Genomic DNA, 20948 nt, shown 5'->3' on the forward strand with positions numbered 1-20948 from the left:
TTTATTCACTGTATTGAGTGCTGCCTCCCTCAATGACCAACGAATATAGGTTGCTGAGGACGCCCCCAGTATTCTCTGTGGTGGGCCCTGCACCAGCCCTGAGAGAAAACTGAGACCAAAGAGATCACCCTAAATGTATCTGCAGGCTAACAGGAGTTAAACCCAGAGCTTTTTCACTGAGTGACTTATTCTGACTATTCTGGCCATCCTGCTGTCTTTGACCTGGAGACCTCAACTTTCATGGAATTCTAGACTATAACCTAGGATAAGAGGAAAATTTCTTTGTGGGGAAATGAAGCCAGCCAGGGTACTCAGAGCACTTGGAAATGGTTATAGGCCACACCCTCTCTCATCTAGTCAATCAATGCAAGAAGTCTTCATACCACCTGGGAAAGGCATCTGGGATTTGGTGCTCTAGGCTCACTTCCTTTAGTTCTTTTTATGCGGACTGTAGGCTTTTTAGTCACATACGCAAACCCAAAAAAAGCTACCTTGTTTTCCGTCAACACACATGCCAACCTCTCCAAAAATCTACCTCCCAGGTACACTTGGCTCTGTTTGCTCAATAAACATTACCTACACTAGGTTTCAGAGACAGTTCTTCCATCACACCTGTCCTTGTGGACTTTGTTCCATCACTTTCTGGGCCTGTATCTAGGAATGTAAAATGTGGATCCCCTTTTCACCCTACACCCACCACATTAAGACTGATGCACACTCCCTTTTAAGTCTGGCTCAATCCTATCGCTTCTGAAGAGGGACCCACCCTTCCTGAGCCAAGTGGTCAGACCACATCCCACAGTAAGTCTCAGGTCATTGGTAACAAATACTCAGACACTTAAGCTTCCATTAAGTTGTAGGAATTTATTTTAAATAACCTACAGTTGATTAAAAGGGAATTCATGATAAAAATAGAAGATACTTGAGGAAAGATGTGGGAAATGGACTCTGCACACACACTAAACTAACAATGCCTCTAAAACTAATGATTATAGCAAAAAATGTTTTCACATTAAAATTCTGCTTTTTATGTTTTTTCCCATTTTTTACACAATTACAAAAGAAAAAAATAAAAGCCCTAAAATCTTGATTATTTTTTCTCTGTTGGGCCAAATACTCATTTTCCTCTAAATTTATTGACCTGTGGAACTTTTCATACAATAAAATCTTTCAAGTGAAAGACAGGTTTGAAAAGAAAAAGATGGATATTTTTAAGGGTACAGAGAATGCTCTGAACAAAGAATGATGGGAAAATGGTTTCAGTCATTGATTATTTCATTATCCTTAGAGACTCACTCGCCCTTCATCCCTCCCCAACCCCAATTTACACGATCTTTAAGATCAAGAAAAAGGTTTAAATATTTTAAAATAATTAAAAAGAAATAAAAATTCACATTTAAAAAGGAACACTCAAGTCAGGAAATATTTTCCCATCATGCTTTTCTGTGAACAGGTGTCTGAACCAAAACACTGCCAATGTCACGACTGCTTCAAGTCTAATGAAAACTGATTCCCATGACAATAGAGTGACAACTCTAACAGGTGCGCTGGGTTTTTGTTCTACTTAGTTTTAAATTCCTGAAATGGGGGAGAGGGGAGGGAGTTTAGGAATTTGTTTCTATTAAAATATAGAAGTTATTGCAAAACCCTAACTGTAAAAACGCACCAATATAATCGGACTTCGCATACAGTAGCTAAGAGAATCCAAACACTTCAGTGAAACAGTGAATTTGCCTGGCAAAACGCTGACAAATCCCCATCCACTTGCCCCCTTGAAAATAAAAAACAAAATTCAAAACAAATCATACAGCTAGAATTTTGATATCTGAAATATTTTTAAATAAGTTGTCCATAGGACAACTGGCTCAGCTCTCCCTTATAATATCTCCAGGTTTATCTTTTCGCAAAGATGTTGGTTAAGACTTGCTGCCTCTCTCCCTCAGGCATGAGGGCAAGTGAGGCTCACAGTTTATGCATCTTCCCCAAATCATACTGTTCTTTTCACAGAACCCTGTCCCTTCAGATTGGTTAAAACTCGTAGTCCTCATCAGCCATGTCGATGGCCCACGCAAACTTCTCCCGTTGGGTTTTGTTGAAAATTTTTTCAATTGGAACCCCCCACTTCTTGCACCTGCAAACAAAGAAGTGAGAAAAGGATTAGCGTGACTCCGAGTCATGGCCCAGATCAGAGGTTTGGGTCAGGGTGTGCTGCCTTCTTCACATCTGTCTGGTGAGGATGAGTATTAATGGTGCAACAAGTATGTTCCAAGGGTATTGTTACCAATTCATTTAATCAGGACACCTATCTCTAAAGTGCATGCTGCTACAGCTGTACACAATGAGAAGCATACAGATGAAAAAGCAAGCAGAGATGCTAAGTAATTATGTCCTTGTGTAGCTAGTAAATGGCAGAGCTGAAATTGTAACCAAGCAGTTTGGCTCCAGAGCCCATAATTTTAAGGACTGCACCAAATTGCCTCAAAGAGTTAACCCAAGAACAGCTGGTGTTATGGTTTGTGTCTAGATGTCCCCTCATGCAGTCATGAAGCAGGCTTCTAGAGTTTGTGATTGATTCATGGTCCAATGCTGGGATTATGGGTGTGAGTGCTATACTTGCCCTAGAGCGGGTAGCTTGAATACAGTATAAAGGAGGGAAAGAGACTTGCCTGCTGCTCTTCCCTTTTGCTCTTGTTGCTTTTGCTGAGTTCCGCTGCCATGAACTGTTACCCTCTGCCATGTGCCACTCTGCCTTAGAGCCAGTTGAGTATGGACTGAAACCTCCACAAACTGTGAGCTAAATAAACCTTTCCTTCCTTAATTTTGGGTGTCCAATATTTTGTCTCAGCAATGAAAGAAAAGTAACCAAGACAGCTGGGGAATCAAAGCCTCTGAGTGATGTTGTACAAACTTTCCTCTTAACTCTTGCACCAAAGAATACACAGCCCAGTGGAGCTGCTGGCCCAAAGATACCACTTATAGGAGCGATACCACCACTAAGGCCTCAAATTCAACAACTCTAGCTAATTAAACACCTTCAAAAATAAACTACTTGTTTTGGATGTTATTATTTGACTGTGTCTGAGCATGTATGAGACTGAAACAGATGGGGTGGGGTATGCATATACAACACAGAATATATCTGCCTTTGTTGAAAGATGCCTCTACCTCTGTGTAAGATGTTCAAGTCTATATTGTCATTTTTGTTTTTTTTTTCCTCTACTTTTTTCCCTTTGTGAAAATTTTATTGAGAGATTCAGCTGAAGTATAGATGAATGGTCTCTTCCATTTTTTCTTTCAATCCCAGCTTTTCAAAAGAACATAAACAAACTCAAAAGGCAGTAAAATAGGGATGAATCACTAGGACCATTTAGGGTATTCTAATGCATTTGTAGACAAGGGTCAGCAACCAGAGCACTAAAGATACAGCAGAAGCCACTTTTCCTTGAGAGGACTAGAAGTGGCCAGCTTAGGAATGGCACATGGAGGCCAACAATACTCTCATAAAGTCCTCTACATTTCTCAAGTCAGCAAAAGGAGCTCTAGAAAGGCTCAGTGCTTACCAAGCCACTGTGATCCTAGGGTCCAGATAATTAAGTTTGGAGGTTCCCAAAGCAACTTGCTTATTCTCCTCACGGTCTGTAGCCTGAACTTCCAGCTTCATCAGCTGCTCTTCCAGTCTCTGCACAGCCTTCTTCTTGGACTCTACTACCCTAGAATGTCAGAGTCAGTAAAAAACAAACCTGACCTCTGGACAAAAGCACACTGCAACTGTACCCTGCCTCTTAGAAGCAGTAAAGCCATAAAAGGCCGAGGTAGGGCTGGGGATTTAGCTCAGCGGCAAAAGCGCCTGCCTGGCAAGCACAAGGTCGTGAGTTCGGTTCCCGGTACCGGAGAAAAACCAAAAAAAAAAAAAAAAAAAAGCCGAGGTACAGTAATTTCAAAAAAAACCAACCAGAAACCTTAGAACAGCTGAGAGACCAGGGCCTCTGAGCAATGTATAAACTTCTTCCCCTTAACCAACCTCAAACTTTACACAATACAAGATACATACTTCTTGGTCTTTGCGTCCTTCATGACTTTGGCATCAGCTTTAGCACTTTTCAGGTCCCTCCGAGCATCTGCTAGCTGATCCTTCTTGGCATCAATCTAGGGGAAGAATAGTAAAGTCGGAAAAAATGAACCAAAGAGAAGACAGGAGGGCTCCACCAAAGATGGAGAAACCTGGGAGTCACTTCCATCAGGCAGGCTGTTTCTCTTTGTGCTTTGTTGGGTAAAAACACAAAGCAGTATCTTTGTGAAGACACAAAGGAGATACAATGTGACTGCTGAATTCAGCTGCTATTTGTTCATTTATAGTCTTCAATGACCCTCCAAGAAATGAAGGTTCTATTATGGCAGTAATCTGAGCATGGGTGCTAATTTTTCAATAAAATATTCTGGTGTTAGACTCCCCAACAGGAAGGCTCAGATGTTTAATAACTAGACCCTGTGCCAGATTTTAGTCTCCCAAGAATACTGCAGAACAAACTCCTTAGGATACTAAGAGTGGGTATATGTATTTACAAAGCAAGGCCAGCTCATTCCTTACATTCTGCCAGTTGTCTGCGAAGGAATCACCAGCTTAAGAAAAAAGAATGCACTGATGAAAATATCCAAGAAATAATAATACAGGGTAAGGCCTGGCTTTGGCATTCTTTTTTCTTAATGAGAGAAGTCGGAGGGGCAAAGGAAATCTTGTGGAATCCATATCCATAACGGAAGAGACAGGCAGTTCCCTCCTTCTAGGATGGAACCCTTGAAGCACCCCTGGAAAAATCTCAGTTCATCTTAGGATGCTGCTTACAGACAGCAGCAGGTAATGCCATGGAGCTGAAGTTCCAACCAGTGAGGACAAGTGGCTGGGGGCAGAATACCATCCCTGCAGTCACCCTGCTGACCCGTGGGGTCAAGAGAACCTCCCAGAGTAAATAACATGCTTGACTCACACACACTGGGCTGCTGCTGAACCTAGAATTTTTTGTTAGATATACATACAGTCCAAGGTTGGAAACAGAGGCCACTATTGTAAAAGAATCATTAAATATTTTTTTACTCTGAGTGGCTTACTTCCAACATCTATGTTGTCCAAAGCCAAGCTGAAGGAACTGATTCTATGCACAAAAGCATCATAGTTGCCACTAGCTAGATTCTTAGGCTAGAAATGCAGCAAACCACAACTTTTAACCATTTCTGTGAATGCTAATTGGCAGGCTATGTCAAGTTCTCTCAGAGCATCAAAGATGCCATTGATTCATTTGGCAAATGTGCGTGTGTTTGCTTTGTGGGCACATAGGAGTGGGTTCCTGGAGCTTGGAGGGCTCGTCTGGCAGGCAGCCTTGGCTGCCCAAACAGTGGTTCCAGAGTGAGAGCAACAAAAGATCTCCTCATACTCCAAGGAGAGTCTTCTAAATTAGGTAAATAGCACCTGAATATTTAGGGTTTTATTTCTGACTTAAAATGGTAGCATTAGGAGGGTAAACAATACCAAATGATTCCATTTAAAAGAGTGGTAGCAAAGGGGAGCTGCAAGAATGGGCAGTCATAGAGTTCCTTGCCTGCCAACCACATCATCCAAGGATTAGGGTGGTCTATGGCTGTATATTCAGTCACTGCAGACATGTACATCCTGTGAGGAAGGCAACATCTGTAGCATAAACTGTAACTTGTGCATGTCTCTGGACCCAGATGTACTATTCCTAGGTATTTACCTTGAAAAATATCTTAATAGAAGGAGAGCACTCTGGGCCTGAAAATGTATACGTAAATCTCACTCCACCCAAGTTTTTTTTTTTTTGGGAGACATGGTCTCACTATGAAGTTCAGGCTTGCCTAGTACTCACTACACCCCTGGTCAGCCTCAAACTTGTGGTGATCCTCTTGCCTCAGCCTCTCAAATGCTGGGAATATAGCTGTGTGCCATTACACCTGCCACACCAGTTCTTAAACTCTAGCTGTCCAAGTATTATACAGAATTACATAAACTTGCACAGAAAAAAACCACAACTATATTCTCATTCATTTCTAGTTGACACTGATGAGTATTTCTTCTTCACTTGTGAATTGTAGGCAACAAACAACAGTAACATCAGTAATATCTACAACTTAATTGCTAATAAATGATACAGATATTTAGATATTTTCATATATTAAAAATTGGAGAAATATCATCTATATTCATTACTACCATGAAATTTACAGAAATCATTAGAACTACCTTAAGTATTTTTTTTTTTTGCAGTGCTAAGAATCAAACCCAGGGCCTTGTACATGTTACCCAAGTGCTCCACCACTGAACTACACTCCCACCACCTCAAATTTTAATAAGGAAGAACATCTTTAAAATCTAGTAATTGTATTTCAATAATTGGTTTCCTTTATAACCTCTGTAACCTTGTTCTATAGTGAGGTATCTGCAAATTCGCATCATGTAATAGCAAATTAGGGCAGGTGAATTAGCCATTGCTCAAGACAGAAATGCTCATCAGTCAGGAGGACAAAGGCACATGGAAGGAAAATAGTATCACCTTGTTCACAGATCAGGCTCTCCCTCTAGGGCAAAACTCTGGTACAGAGCCAATATTAAATAGATGTTTGATGATGAACCATATAAAAATGTGATTCATCATCTTTTAAAACTTAAAACAATTTAATTTGGAGACAACTGCTTTTCTCTCTCTCTTCTGCAGTTTTGGGAATCAAACTGAGGGCCTCAGGCAGGCTAGATGAGTGCTCAACCCCTGAGCTAGCTCTAGAAAAAGTTGTATTTCTGGGATGTGGCAGCAACACTCCCTTCATATCTACTTTCCTTGTGTACAATAATGACAAGAAATAGAACTGAAATTAGCACTTCAAAATAGAAAGTAGTCAACACTAAACTTCTGTCCACAGCATTAAGACCTGCTGAACAATGAGTACCCCTGATATTTCTAAGTATTGCATTGTCTCCATCTGTTTATCTTTTGCTCCAGAGCAGATCAAGATTGGCCTGCTGATATCCCAGCCTAAAAAAGGCTAGATTACAAGAGTCTCTCATTTTAAATATCTGCCCATAACAGACATAGTTCACTCTGCTACCCCATCATCTAGACACAACATACCTTAGACTGCAAGTTCATCATAGACTTTTCAAAAGTTTTTGGTGGTGCCCTCTGATGGTTACAAAGAATCGCGACAGCTCGATTGGCACGGTTGTAAGAGAGAATCTTTGCTGGGATATTTTCATCCGCTGTAAATAAACATGACAGAGAGTCAGGCTGTACAGTAGATCAAGGGCATACATGAAGTATCTTCCCTAGTGGTTTATATCTTGGTTGCATTGAGATGATCAAGTTTCTCCTGAGACACAAGGTCAAAATTTTAGAGTCCGTGGTCATAAGACAATGACAGCAGGAAGTCTAACCAGAATGAATTTTTATCGGAAGAGCAATTGTTTGTTAGCTATTTAGTTATTTATTTATTTGAGATGGCATCTTAATGTTGCCTAGGTTAGTTCCAAACTTCTGGGATCAAGTGATTCTCCTGTTTCATGCTCCCAAGTAGCTGGGACTATAGGCATGCACCATCATGCATAATTGCAGGGCATAATGATAACAATCATTGTGGAGAACTGATACACATACATAACACATCTCAATTCTTCCCCTTCCCCTCCACCTCCCCTCTTTTTGGCCACCATCAGATTCATTTCATTTCTTGTAAGTTCTGATCAAGTTGATTCTATAAATAAACAAAAACATATGAAATATCTAAAGCAATTATACTAAATCAAGGTACACTTTTAGATACACTGTTCATGCTGGATTACAATGACTTTTCTCTCTTTCACTATTACCTGTTTTATTTTCTACTTTATGTATTTTCTCATATGAGAGAACATTATAGCGAAAGGTCCACAGTTCTTTTCACCTAGGGAATGTGGCCAGGGAAATTTCTGCTTGCCTCATTTTCTGCCTCCCACTTACCTGTCCAATGTAACCCCCAAAGAAAACAAGGAATTGTGAGAGAAGTCTGTACAGGAGGAAAAGATGAGGGGACCTTCAGGTTTGTATGTTTAAATTACAAAGCAGTACGCTGTTTAAAAGGAAAAGTTACAAATGTCATCTTAAGACATTTTCTACTTATACTGTGTGGCATTATTTATTCCACCCTAAATATACCCATCTCTGGCTTATCTAGCTAATACTGTAAAACCACTGGGCATATTTACAGAGGACAGTGGAAATTTATTAGTGACTAGGCCCCCAGGGGAAAAAAGTCTGTAGACCTTGGTGATATCTGCTGTAGCTAGTGTTAAAAAAATTACTTACTCATATTCGGAATAGGGATGAGACAGAAACCTTAGAGAAAGGATTTGCTCCCATATTTTTTGGGTAACCATGACAACTTTAACAGAACATCACAGCATTATGTCTTCACCCAGGGAGCTGTTAAATAACATATATACAGAACACAAAATGCAGGCATTTTCAGAGCAGATGGAATGCTCCTGTCAGCATTCCATGAAATTAATCTAGAAGTTGGGGAAGAAATGAGAGAACAGCACAGAGCTTATGTTTATACAACTAAGCCTTAACTCTCTGCAAGAGGCCTGAAGGGAAAAATTTGGTGACAATGGTAGACAGAAAAATGGAAAGAATGTAGGATTTATCCAGGAAGAACACTGGCACCATCAGCAGGTGTGGCCCTATGTGGCCAAGCAATACTTACGGGCTGTGAGTTCTTTTAGCTGCTGTTGTAGCGTGATGGAGGCATTATATGTACGAAACACCTTGGCCGTCAACCCCTCCATGAGATCCTGAAGGTGCTTATTTAGAATACCGGTCTGGAGGACACAAAGCAACAGTAAGGACATGGGAACTGAGGTGAGAGCCACACCATGCCACCCCCTCTAGCAAGTCCTAGGAGTGAGTTATAACAGTTATAGTCACAGTCTTGTCAGTTTGCTGGCTTTCAAGTGGGAAGTTAGGAAGAGGGAAAATAAGTCTAGCATATAGGGTTTCATGATGTCTCCCTATAAAGTACAATTTGAAACAAGACAGTAAAACAAATTTGTCCTGCCACAGACAGCAGGGGCAAATCTTGGTTTCTATCTGAAGTGACAAGGCATTCAGCCAATGGAAGGCTCCACAGGAGACAGAAGAATAAAAGGTAGTTGTCTGCTCCATGCCTAAAGGCACTCATGGATTCACTGTGCGCCCTGAAAGGGTAAGAGAACACAGAATGCCACAGAAGAGGCTTGGCTAAAGGGAGAGACTAAGCTACACCTGGCAGCCCTCTCCTTTATGAGTTTATGCGGCTCTGCCTACATGTCCCTTCAGCCAACCGAGTGTGCTTTGTCCACTCACATTAAGTCTATCAAACAGATCATCCTCAGGCTGCTTGTTCTCCATAAATAACTGCAAGTTCTTAAAAACCTAAAAGAAATAAGTGAAGTCCAGTTATTATTCTTTTTAAACCCCTTACTTTAGAAACAATTTCAAATTTATAAATTTGCAGAAAAAAAGATACAAGAACCACCCATACATCCTTTAACAGATTTCTCTATATTTGTATTTACGTACGTTCATATATAATTATCTGTTCTAAGGCATTTTTGGGTAATTACATTATAGCCCTTTAGCCCTAACCATTTTAGTGTGTGTCTCCTAAGAACAGAAACTCTTTTACATGTACATTTATACTGACACACATATTGTTGCCCGCTGGGCTGGTCACTAAGGTCCTGTACCAGTGAAGGCGCACCTTTTAGAGCTTTCAATGATACAAACAGCCCATTGTGGCATGCGTGCCATAGGTTCATATATTCTGTAAATCTGTTGTTCAGCATAATACTTTGGGAAAGATTAGGCTGAAGCTACAGAGCTGTAGAACCTTCTACAGTCATGGACTTGAGATTTGGGAACTAAAGAGTTACCATTTTACTCAGTCAGAAGCTGGTGTGAGGCTGTGCAACACATGCAAGGTGATAAATGTGCAGCACAACCAAGGGATGCTCTGTTATGGTTAATCATTAAAACAAGGTGGTTAGGTTCAATCTTACATTGAACTTGCTGTAGGGGACAACTCTCTACAGCAGGCTCTTTGCCCCTTATTCCCAGGAAGGTAATCCAAATTGGGAGACTATAAAAAAGGGATAAACAGCACACCAAGCAATACTCCTCTCCCTACTCTCTCAAGTCATTTTTACACAGTGCCAAGGACACAAAAAGCACTCAATGAGTGAATGCATGCAAGCACGCACGCACGCACGCACACATGAATCAATCAATTTTTGTAAAAAGCCACAAAACACAGGACACATTAACTTACTCGTTTCTCAACTGGGACCTTGTTATAGTATCTAATGGAGTCCTTCCCAAGGAAGTCAAACTCAACCACGTACTCCTGACCATCCAATTCTGGGTGCAAGTTGATATGCTCCACACGAAGTGAACAGCAACCTACAGTGTCTGCTGTTTCTCCTTCTTCCTTCTCATTTCCTGCTCTCAGAGCAAGCTGCCCAGAAACAAACAAACAAGCAAACAAAAAACATGAAGGAAGGGACATGAATCTCTTATGACTTCTAGGAAACCCAAAATGCAAGCCTCCCAATTTTCTTTGGGGACACAGTACCAGTCTGCATAGCCTGAAAAGTAGATTCTGTGGTATCAACACTTCTAGAAAAGCCACAAGAATGCTAAACTTATAGATCTAAGCTTTTCTCTACTCCATTCTTCAGAATGGGGATGGAAGAAAGAAGACTGTAGTTGTGATAAACTAGTGGTTTATTTAACCAATTTTATGGGTTATAATTTTTTTCTAAAAGAATGAAATACAGTAAGAAATATGAGAATTCACTGCTAGTAGTAACACTAAGTTACTAATGTGTACTACTTTTTTTTTTTTTTTTGTACCAGCAATTTAACTCAGGACCTCATGCTTCCCAGGCAGGCGCTGTGCCACTGAGCTAAATCCCAGGCCTTGCAACTTTTGATTGAGTTACACACAAACACAAATGTCTGTGTATGTTTGGTTGTGACACAAAATAAATTTCTTGTGAGTTATCGTCAAAAAGAGTTTAAAAACAATGTAGTAGTTTCAACACATTCAGATTCAAGCAAATCCTATCATGCAGACCCCAGAGAGCAGCATACAATGGAGATGCCTATCTCTCCACAGTTACCTTCTATACTTGACTGGACTTAATGTGTCACTGTTTCCTCGCATCTCCCAATACTTGACACACGGCATAGGGCAGAGCAAATACTCCCTAGCTATATCAGTTAAGCTAAGCTTTAGCCAGTGCTGACAGGAAGCTGGTCCTACCTTGTCAATGAAATACAATGCTACAGCTCTTTGCCGGACTTTCATCTCTTTGGACTTCCAGTCTTCTCGATACTGGTTTCGGATCTTGTCCACACACTTCTTCAGCCGCCGAGCTGTCTCATATTTCTGCCAGTCTTTCTCACCCTGCAAAGACCCAACCCCAAAGGCAGACTGCTTAGTGAAGGGAAAGTCAGACTTTGAATATTCAAGTTCAGAGTTCTGAATCAAACAGCAGGAATGGCTCCTGTCCAGTTGCTAAGAAGGCTTTTGTCTTTCATTCTATGAAATGCTCATGGCTTTTGGGAAAAGCCCATGAGGCATGTCTTAAAAACTGACTTCTGTCAACACAAAGGTATAAACATCCACATTGCCTCATCAGCACAACTTGTTGCCCATTCTGTGAGACAACAGCAGTTTTCGGCTAGCTCTGACTTCCATTAAACTGCAGACAACCAGTCAGAGTTTGATGGAGCTGTCAAAGAAGCAGAACCAAGACAACATGCAATTACCATGGAACACAATGATTTATAGGAACAGCTGTAATTATTCACCTTTTTTTTTTTTCAGTGTTTTTGAAACAGGGTCTTACTGTGGAGTTCAGGGTAGACTTGAGCTCACTTAGTAGCCCAGGCTGGTCTCCAACTCCTAAAGATCCTCTTGCCTCAGCCTCCTGAGGGCTGGGATCACAGGCATGCACCACTGCGCCCAGCCTACCATTTTGTAATTTAGGCATTTAAGAGTGTACCTTGATTAGATTGAGGGAAGATTTTTGTAGGAGAAATTTTAACATGGGAGCTCTTTGCATAAGTTTTAAAAATTGTTTCTGAAGCTAGTGAAGAGTTATTAAAACATGTGACAAGACTAGAAACTACACAATAGAGAAAAGCAAATAGAACAATAGAGAACCATGTTGATTGGAAACAGATTTAGACTCATAAGCAAGGGAGGACTCATTAATGTTGACTGAGAAAGGTAAGGAAGGTGATAAAAAAAAAAATCTAAGAAATCCTACACAGGATTTCAAGGTGTACTACAAAAGACACAAAACTGAATATGACATGAAGACAAAAGTTCAGAGGGTGTCTTTCTGTTTTGGGGACAGGGTTGCTTTATAGTTAGGCTGTATTCCAGGGTTGGCCTTGAACTTGCGACACTTCTGGTTCCAGCCTCCTGAGTCCTAGAATTACAGGTGTGTGACACAGCACCTGGCTAAGGAAGGGAATTTGAGAATCCAAGAACGTCTTACTCCCTGACCCCAAAACGAAGGACAGAGATGGTGATTTCTAATCAAATATACCTGGTTTTCACCTATGACATGGTGCACACATGGTCCTTGAGACCTAAGAACTGTGGTCAAGTTAAGCAGCCTCTCTGTAGGAAGCAAGAAATGTCCACTTCTAGATCCTAACAAGTACTCAGAAATGACAGTTTACATGGATATGCTAAGGAATCATCAACCTTCTCCCACAAACATGTTTATGGTACTTACATAGTTTGGTCATAAAAGAGGTTCAGAAACTACATGCTTTTGTGGATGACTCTGTAGTTAATAATGCAAAAGAAAGCTGTGTCTTTATTTCTTGCAGAGCTGAAATTTTCTCTAAGATTTTTATATTTTGACATTTAAGAGGGTGAAAAAGTATGATGAGAGGTCTTCACATAGAAGTCAGTAATGAATCTCTATGACAACTGTTCTTATACATTTATTCACAGGAAAAAACTGAACCTGAAGGGCTCATGCAAGTACAGAATCCAGTCAGGAGTGACCTCACCCCAATATATACACAAACCCAACAAAACTTGTCTCAGAGTTTGCCTGGGTTACATTTGCTCGGTTCCTCAGACACCAAAATGTAACGAAGGAGTCAGGGAAACAAGGTTTAGAAAAACCCAAGTCATTCACTAACATAGGGTACCCACTAATCCAGCTTTTCTTTACAGGGTTGGCTGGGCTTCTGGAACAAAGGTCCAAGTTCTCTCAAATAAGCACACTAGGATAGGGTAGAAGCAGAAGCTATCCTACCTAGGTGTAGCAAAAGGGTGGCCTCCAAGAAGTGCATTTGTCTCTCTTGTTTTAAGTGGCTCTGAACAGAGCCCATATAGTAACACAGCACTTGAACAACCCTTTCTTGGACTATTTCAATAAATAAGCAAAAAATCAATCAAAGTCTTTCAGGCAAGATCTCATCAAAAGCATTTCAGGTCTGTTTGTATTGGAATTTAAACACATGGCCTTTAAAGTAAGCTATATCACATCCCTTTCTTTTATTTTTCGACAGGGTCTCACTAAGTCACTAAGGCAGGGCTCAAACTTAAGATCTTTCTGCCTCAGCCTCCCCACATGCTGGGATTACAGGCCTGTGCCACCATGCCCAGCTCCAAAAAAGCTTTCTACACATGCCTATTTTAAAATATGTTTGTGTTTTTATTATTTGTAGGATTCTTTCTATATTCTAAATGTAAGTACTTTTTCAAATATCAGTAGTCTAAGTATATTCTTCCAATACTTATCTTTATTTAAAACCCTAAGCTATTCATTCATCTTTCATTTTGAATAATTTTTTTAACTTTAAAATTTTACACTGTATAAGCAGACAGTTTGGTAAGTTCTGGCAATTCATACCTCCTCTAATTTACACTCCCATCAAGATAGAAAAATTTTCTATCATTCCAGATAAATTTTATAGCAACCAACCACTGATCCCTTAATCTGATTTCTATCATCATAAATTAGTTCTGCATAGTCTACAGTATTATATAGAAAGAATCAAGCTGGGCGTGGTGGCTCATGCCTGTAATCCCAGTGCTCGGGAGGCTGAGGTGAGAGGATTGTTGTGAGTTTGAGATCAGCCTGGGTTACAAAGCGAGTGCAAGGCTAGCCTGAACTGCATAGTGAGACCCTGTCTCAAGAAAAAAGAAAAAAAGAAAGAAAAGGATCATACTGTATTGACTTGTGCATCTATGACTATTCCACACTGTGTTTATTCTCCTGCCGTACATCCAGGCTTGAACTCCTAAGACTATCATGCTGCTATGAGCACTTTTTGTAACTTTTTTGGGGGTGGAGGGCAGGTACCGGGAATCAAACCCAGGACCCCTGCACTTGCCAGGGCTATGAGCATTTTTGTGGAAGTGTTTTTGTGGATGTACTCTTTCACTTCACTTGAGTAAAAATAACTACAACTGGAATTAATGTCTCATCATAATTTACATCTTTGCACCACTAATAACTAATAAAGTTGAACACCCCTTGTGCTTATTTGCCATTCTCATACATTATTTTGTAAAGTTTTTGTTCCAAGTCTTTTGTTCTTTTTAATGAGGATTTTGCACTACAGATTTATAGGAATTCATTTTGTAAATATTTTCATGTTCTACACATGTTGCAAATATTTCTTCCCAGTCTGTGTCTTGGATATTTATTTTCCTAATAGTGTCTTTTGTTGAACATAAGCTTTTAATATGAATAAAACCAACTTTACTCAATTGTCTGTTTTCCTATTAGTGCTTTCTGTGTTTGAAGAAATATCATCTAGGGTCATAATATATTATACCATAATAACATCTAGAAACTTTGTAATGTTTTAACTTTCATAAAGTCTATATTCATCTTCAATAAATTGATTTAAGACTTTTTGCTACACTGGAGAATGAACTTGAAGCCTTTACAAGTGAGTTACATCCCTGCCATTACTTTTTTGACATAGGGTTCCACTTAGCTGCTATTGACCAGGCTGGGCTTGAAGCTGAAATCCTCCTGTTTCAGCCTTCCAGAGGACTAGGGTGTATACTACTACACCCATCTTATACTAAGAAGCCAGGCTCAGAATATTGTATTTTTTATAAACACACAATAGATCTCTCTTATGTGCATGTGCACGGGGCAGGGTGCAAGAGCCTGAATGGGTTCCTGAAACTGTAGGTAGTACTAAACTCTATATATTGTTTCTGCTATACAAATATCCCTAGGATAATGTTTGATATATAAATTAGGCATGGTAAAAAGTTAACAATACTAATAAAACTGAACAATTTATGATAAAATTGCCAGTATCAGAGCACTTTAGGGCCATTATTAAAGAAATTAAGGGTTACTTGAACACAAACACTATGCTGGTTAACCATAGGTAACTGAAATGGTGGTCAGCTAACTGCAAAAAAGAGAGGATTACAGGCCCGGGGATATAGTTCAGAAGCACAAGCATCTGCCTGGCAAGCATAAGGTCCTGAGTTCAATTCCTTGGACCAAAAAGAAAAAAAAGCAAGGAAAGACTACAGTATGTCTTCTTTTCTTTTTAAAATAAAACCAAAATCAGACTGAAAGTTTGTAATGATATTTCATCCACAAGTGCTACCTTTGAAAAGCTGTAGGCACGTGTATTTTTAAAATCTTACAGAAGTTCTTAATATAAAAAGGGCAGATGTTTACACTTGACATTGAGAATGTCTTAGTAAGAGTGAATATAATGTCAATATTGATCCTAAATTTTGCTGTACTTCATTTAAAAGAAAACTCAAGGTAATAAATTCTACTCATAAAGTTAAGGCTGGTCTGGAGGATCTTATTTTTATGGTCTTTTGTATGCTCCTAGCTTATCTGGGATCTGAGTTTCCGTGGCTAAAATTATAGATCCCAGAAGGCAGAATGTTTTTATAATGCTATTTTAGATTCTATGGGCACTGTGATACAAAGTGGGAGAGAAAGGGACTGGAAATACTCATCTAATTTCTATATAATATAAATCATGGGCAGAAAAGCAGAAGAAACCAGGATGAACATGCACAAAAAGATGTGAATGACTTCAGCACCTACAGTGTATGTTACTGTAGCTCTCAAACACATACCATAGTCCAGGAAATGGTGAAGATACGTTTGTTGGGGGTTATGAGTTAGGATGAAAATAAATATTCAGGTAAGCAAAGTTAAGTATTTGCCATTGCTGATCTTCACTAAACAAACATTAAGGTATTTCAATAAAAGAATATTCAAAAGGTAGGAGATACAAGAAATAATGAATTCATAAAAATTAATGAAATATGTGACTGTGATCATTGTTGAATGGGGAGAGAGTTTTTATGGACAATTATGTTTAAAATCAAAAGTAAAACGTGGGCAAAAGAAATATGAAGTATAAGAACTGTAACTGAAAAATTTCAAATGTTTTTTACTTATAGGTAATTTAAATATTTACATAGAATCCCAAGAGAATCACCTTTAGAGCTAATGAAAGTTCAGCAACCCTGATCAACTCTTGCAGTATTCAAAAGTTAAGAGCATTACTGTTCTACTAGGAAGCAACAGAAATGTAACAGAAAAAATACTCACGCACATTAGGTATAAAAACAGGAAGGGCTCACTCTGGGAGGCCTACAAGTTTGAAGTTAGTCTGGGTAACTTACCAAGACCCATTTCAAAATAAAATAATAAAAAAGGAGCTGGGGATGTAGTTCTCTGTAAAGACCCTGGGTACAATCCCCAGTAGTAGGAAAAACAAGGTCCCTAAGAAATAGGTTTTTAAAATGTATAAAACCTCTATGAGAGAAGAAACAAAATCCTATTTGGAAGATACACCCAAAGATATGAATTAATGGAGAGGTATTAGATGTTCATGGATTAGAAGACTTAGTATCACTCTCAGTATTTTTGCCCTATTAATCTAAATTTAATTCAAATTTTGATAAAACATTTCAACAGTTCTCATTAGAATTTATTAAATTTAACTTAAAATCAATGAAGGCTGGAGGTGTAGAGCTCAGCAGTTTGAGCATTTGTCTAGCATAGCAAGGCCCTATGTTTGACTTCAATACCACAAAAAAGTAAATGTATAAATAAGTAAATTAAATAAACATTACTATGAAACAGCAGAGTCATTACAGTGAAGACAATTTTGAACGAGATGAAAGACACTGATCCTACTTAAAAGTTAAAACATTATACAGCCATAGTAGTTAACACAGTGAGACCAATTAGACAGAGAATCCAGAAATGACTGACATGCATGTAGGAATTTGATGTATGATGAGGGTTAATACAACCAAATAGTTCTAGGGCAAATGGCTATTAATTTAGAAAAATATATTAGATGTCAATTTCATATTACACACACAAAATATATTCTAGTGGATCAAGGACCCAAATATAAGAGACAAAACTACAGAAATGTTAGTAAGGATATGGAAAAAAAAAACATCTTATGCACACTGTTATTACTGGGGGAGATATATATTTAAATATTTCAGAACAATTTGGAAATATCTAGTACAGAATCATTAAGAGATTATCTCTACCCAAATAGGTAAAGAAAACATTTAATACCAGCTTTGTTTTTATCAGAGGCTATAAAACAAGAGGCCATTTTTAAAAAAGTGCATTACAAGATAATGAAGTTTCAAAACCAAAGCTGACTGAAATAGACAAGCTGTACAGTGATATTAACAACATCTAATTAAAATTGGTAAAACAGTATTACATACTACTTAGGTACATAAATATACTTGAGGAAAACTAAAACCAGGAGCTGTATTACCTTAGATTGAGCTGGTTTAAACACATTCCTTGTAAGACAGAAATGGAATAAACAGACAGAGGAGGAAAAAAGGTAATGATACATGGACACCCTCCTCCAAAACCTCCTAGTGAGAAGGGTTTACAAGTAAATTTCAAAAGACACAAAGAAAATGGGTCAGGAAAACTTCCAAAACTGTGTAATAATAATCAGCACATGAATTTGCTTCAGGTTAACAGAATTATCTGTACAAGGTTCCAGGTTTCCAGATTTCAACAAACATTAAGGCCCTATGAACCAAGATCAAGATCTTTAGTCTCAAGTGTCCTGAATGTAAAATAGTGAGTCTATATAGAACTAATTCTTCGGCTGTGTTTTTGTGACATTTAGCTCTTCTAGATTGCTCACATTTCCACACTATATATTAGGGGAAGGAAGTCTTTGGGACTCTTCAAAGCACAAGACAGCTGTCTAACAAGAGGCCAAGACAGTTTCTCCTTTCAGTAATCTATTAGTAAGAAACCATACATGGGCATATAATATAGCTCATGGTGTACTTTTGCTTATATTATCTCATTTGGTTCTGATAGAACTTACCTAGGACGAGACCTTATGAAGCCAGAGGGGGTATTTAAGACTATATTTTATCCTTCCTTTCTGGATTCAGAGAAATTACGTTTTCTTTTTCTGAACCAAGAAAGATGAGGAAGAAGAAGAGCTGCAGAAGAAACCAGCATGTTTACCACACTCTTTATCACTTTCTCATCACTAGGCAGTAAACAGGCACCATGAAAGCAGGAACTGCATCTGTCCTATTTACCAACACATTTCCTAACGCCACACATACACTGTATCTGGCGCATAGTAGGATCTCAGTCTGTGAATTAATGAATGAATAATATTACAATGTCAAGAAAAAAAACAAAACCAATACATCCTAGGAAAGATATCTGATGTTAGCCAGAAAACTAATTGCCACCTTTCAGTGAGGAGAATTTTAAATGTCAGTTTAGATAGCAAGAACATTACATTTCAACAGAAAGAGATTAGCAGCCAGTAGTGACTGGCTGCAGCCCTTAGCTATCTTTACCTTGATTCGTGAACTAGGATTCAACATGATGTATTTAATGGAACCTTGGATATTCTCTGTCCAGGAGACCAGCCAAGTTACTTTGTTGTCATGCCTGACCTCTTTCCACTTATGTCCTGGAGGAGGAGAAGGAACCTTGGCATCTCTGCGGAAATATCCAAGTGGGAGGGAAGGGAAACAAGTAAGAAGTAATTTCTCCTTTGTTGACCCCAAGTAGACCCATCTGCTGAGCATGTGTTTCCATATTTTCTTCTCCCTAGTCAACGCCAAAAAGTACATGAAGACCTGTCCACAGAAACACAATGCTGCTCCTAAACATCTCCTTTCCAGGCAGCCCTCTGTACCTAGGAGACAGAACTCACATCCAGCAAGGCAGAAGCCCTACCTGCACCTGCCTGGGAAGGGCTGTACTCACTTGCTGCAGTTTATGATGATGTCCTCAGGCAGGATCCTCCGCTTCAGCATGCCCATCTTGGGGTGGTTGCCCCGGCCACGGAATAGTCCCGGGGGCTCTATCTTGAAGTTAGCAATCCTCTCTCTGTGGTTATCCATAATACAGAAGCCATATTCTTTTAGTAATTTTTCGTTTTCCTCTTTGATTTTCTGGAATATAGCAAGGAAGTACTCAAAATAGACTGACACTGCTGTTCTCTACCTATTTTTATCTCTTGTGGGAGAACAGGTCAAGATGAAGTCTAACAATCATCACAAAGTGAATTCAGAGAAAGAAAACCTCTAACCTACATAAAACAAAATCTCCTAAAAGGCCTATCTAGAAGAACTGACTCCAGCTACAGATTCAAAATTGATTTTCATATTAAAGGATGTTGCCTTATGGACGTTGTGTGGTATTTCTAAGTGTAACTTAAAACTTCACACCATTTCTGTGTGTAATGTAAAATGGCTGAAGAATAGTTTCTGAAAGAGAATAGCTCTAGAACTATTTAACTGAACAGCACTTCACATACGTTTTTAAACCCAGCCAAGCTGCCTTGATTCTTTCCTAGGTATATGGATATTTACACACTTCACACTTAGTGACCTTTGCTATATATACCAAGAAAGAGGTAGAAGGGTATTTTCAGCTTCCTCATTCTATCAACTCTTCTCCATCTTACACATGTTAATTTGATGACTAAGTCCTGCTTCCTTGTGGGTGGAAAAAACTCTGAACTTGTTGGCCACTGGCGCCTTTGACAGGAGCTCTATCAAGATGTTTATAAGCGCTTCTATATCTGGATGACTATTCTAAGAACAAAGCTCTAAAGTGGTTTTTAAGTTTAAAAGCATGCCTAAAATAAATAATATATTTCATTAATTTGGAAAACCAGGGATAAGAGTAACCTGAGACTGAAAAGTCTGATAGTTATTCTTATGATAACTTAGTTAACATTTTAAAGTTTGGCCTAAAGCAAATATTAAATAGCCTAAATTATATAAACACAAAAGTTCTTTGGCCGCGCATGGTAGTGCACACCTGTAACTGTAGCACTCTGGAGGCTGAAGCAGGAGGAATGCCATGAGTTTGAGGCTAGCTGGATGACCCTGGGTCTCAAAAATCCAAAAAAGTTCTTTCAAGTACTGAAACTACAAGACACCGAATAAATTCTAGCCTGGATTCTACCAGATCAGGGGAGCGGGCATTTAGTCTGTTTTTTCAGCCACTCATCTCTGCCACTGCTGCATAAAAGCAGCTACAGTGAATGTGGTTTGTGTTCCCATTAAAATTATTTACAAAAACAGGCAGCCTGTGAAAAAAAATATGAGCTTCAGCAAAGAATGGCCAAGACTGGGAGAAGGAGATGGCTAAGTGTGGCTAGATTCCAGAGTAAAAGAGATTCAAAGAATAGGGAGGCAAATGGCCAGTACGATTTCATTTATCTTGAACTCTTAGCATCCAGTAGCCACTGTGGGACAGGTCTGCCCATCCTTAAATACTTTGTTAGTGGAGTTGCTAACTGGTTTTTAGGTCAGGGAAAGACCAGGTTCTCATAGTGAGTGACTGAAAA

The 20948-nt window shown here is 39.1% G+C and overlaps 1 protein-coding gene across 1 annotated transcript in view; it reads right to left on the bottom strand.

Moving 5' to 3' along the window:
* Positions 1-844: 844 nt before the first annotated feature.
* Positions 845-20948, bottom strand: part of Top1 (topoisomerase (DNA) I) — an 88769-nt gene continuing 68665 nt past the window's right edge. The window contains exons 12-21 of the mRNA XM_005392521.2: positions 19355-19542; positions 18940-19084; positions 11344-11487; positions 10348-10533; positions 9384-9452; positions 8746-8860; positions 7137-7264; positions 4052-4146; positions 3561-3710; positions 845-2131 (exon numbers count right to left, since the gene is read on the bottom strand). Coding sequence (XP_005392578.1) covers positions 2029-2131; positions 3561-3710; positions 4052-4146; positions 7137-7264; positions 8746-8860; positions 9384-9452; positions 10348-10533; positions 11344-11487; positions 18940-19084; positions 19355-19542 — 1323 coding nt within the window. The 3' untranslated portion in view covers positions 845-2028. The remainder of the gene's footprint in view (positions 2132-3560; positions 3711-4051; positions 4147-7136; positions 7265-8745; positions 8861-9383; positions 9453-10347; positions 10534-11343; positions 11488-18939; positions 19085-19354; positions 19543-20948) is intronic.

Source organism: Chinchilla lanigera, unplaced genomic scaffold (genome assembly GCF_000276665.1).
Source record: "Chinchilla lanigera isolate Chin_1 unplaced genomic scaffold, ChiLan1.0 scaffold00044, whole genome shotgun sequence".
Lineage (NCBI taxonomy): Eukaryota > Metazoa > Chordata > Mammalia > Rodentia > Chinchillidae > Chinchilla > Chinchilla lanigera.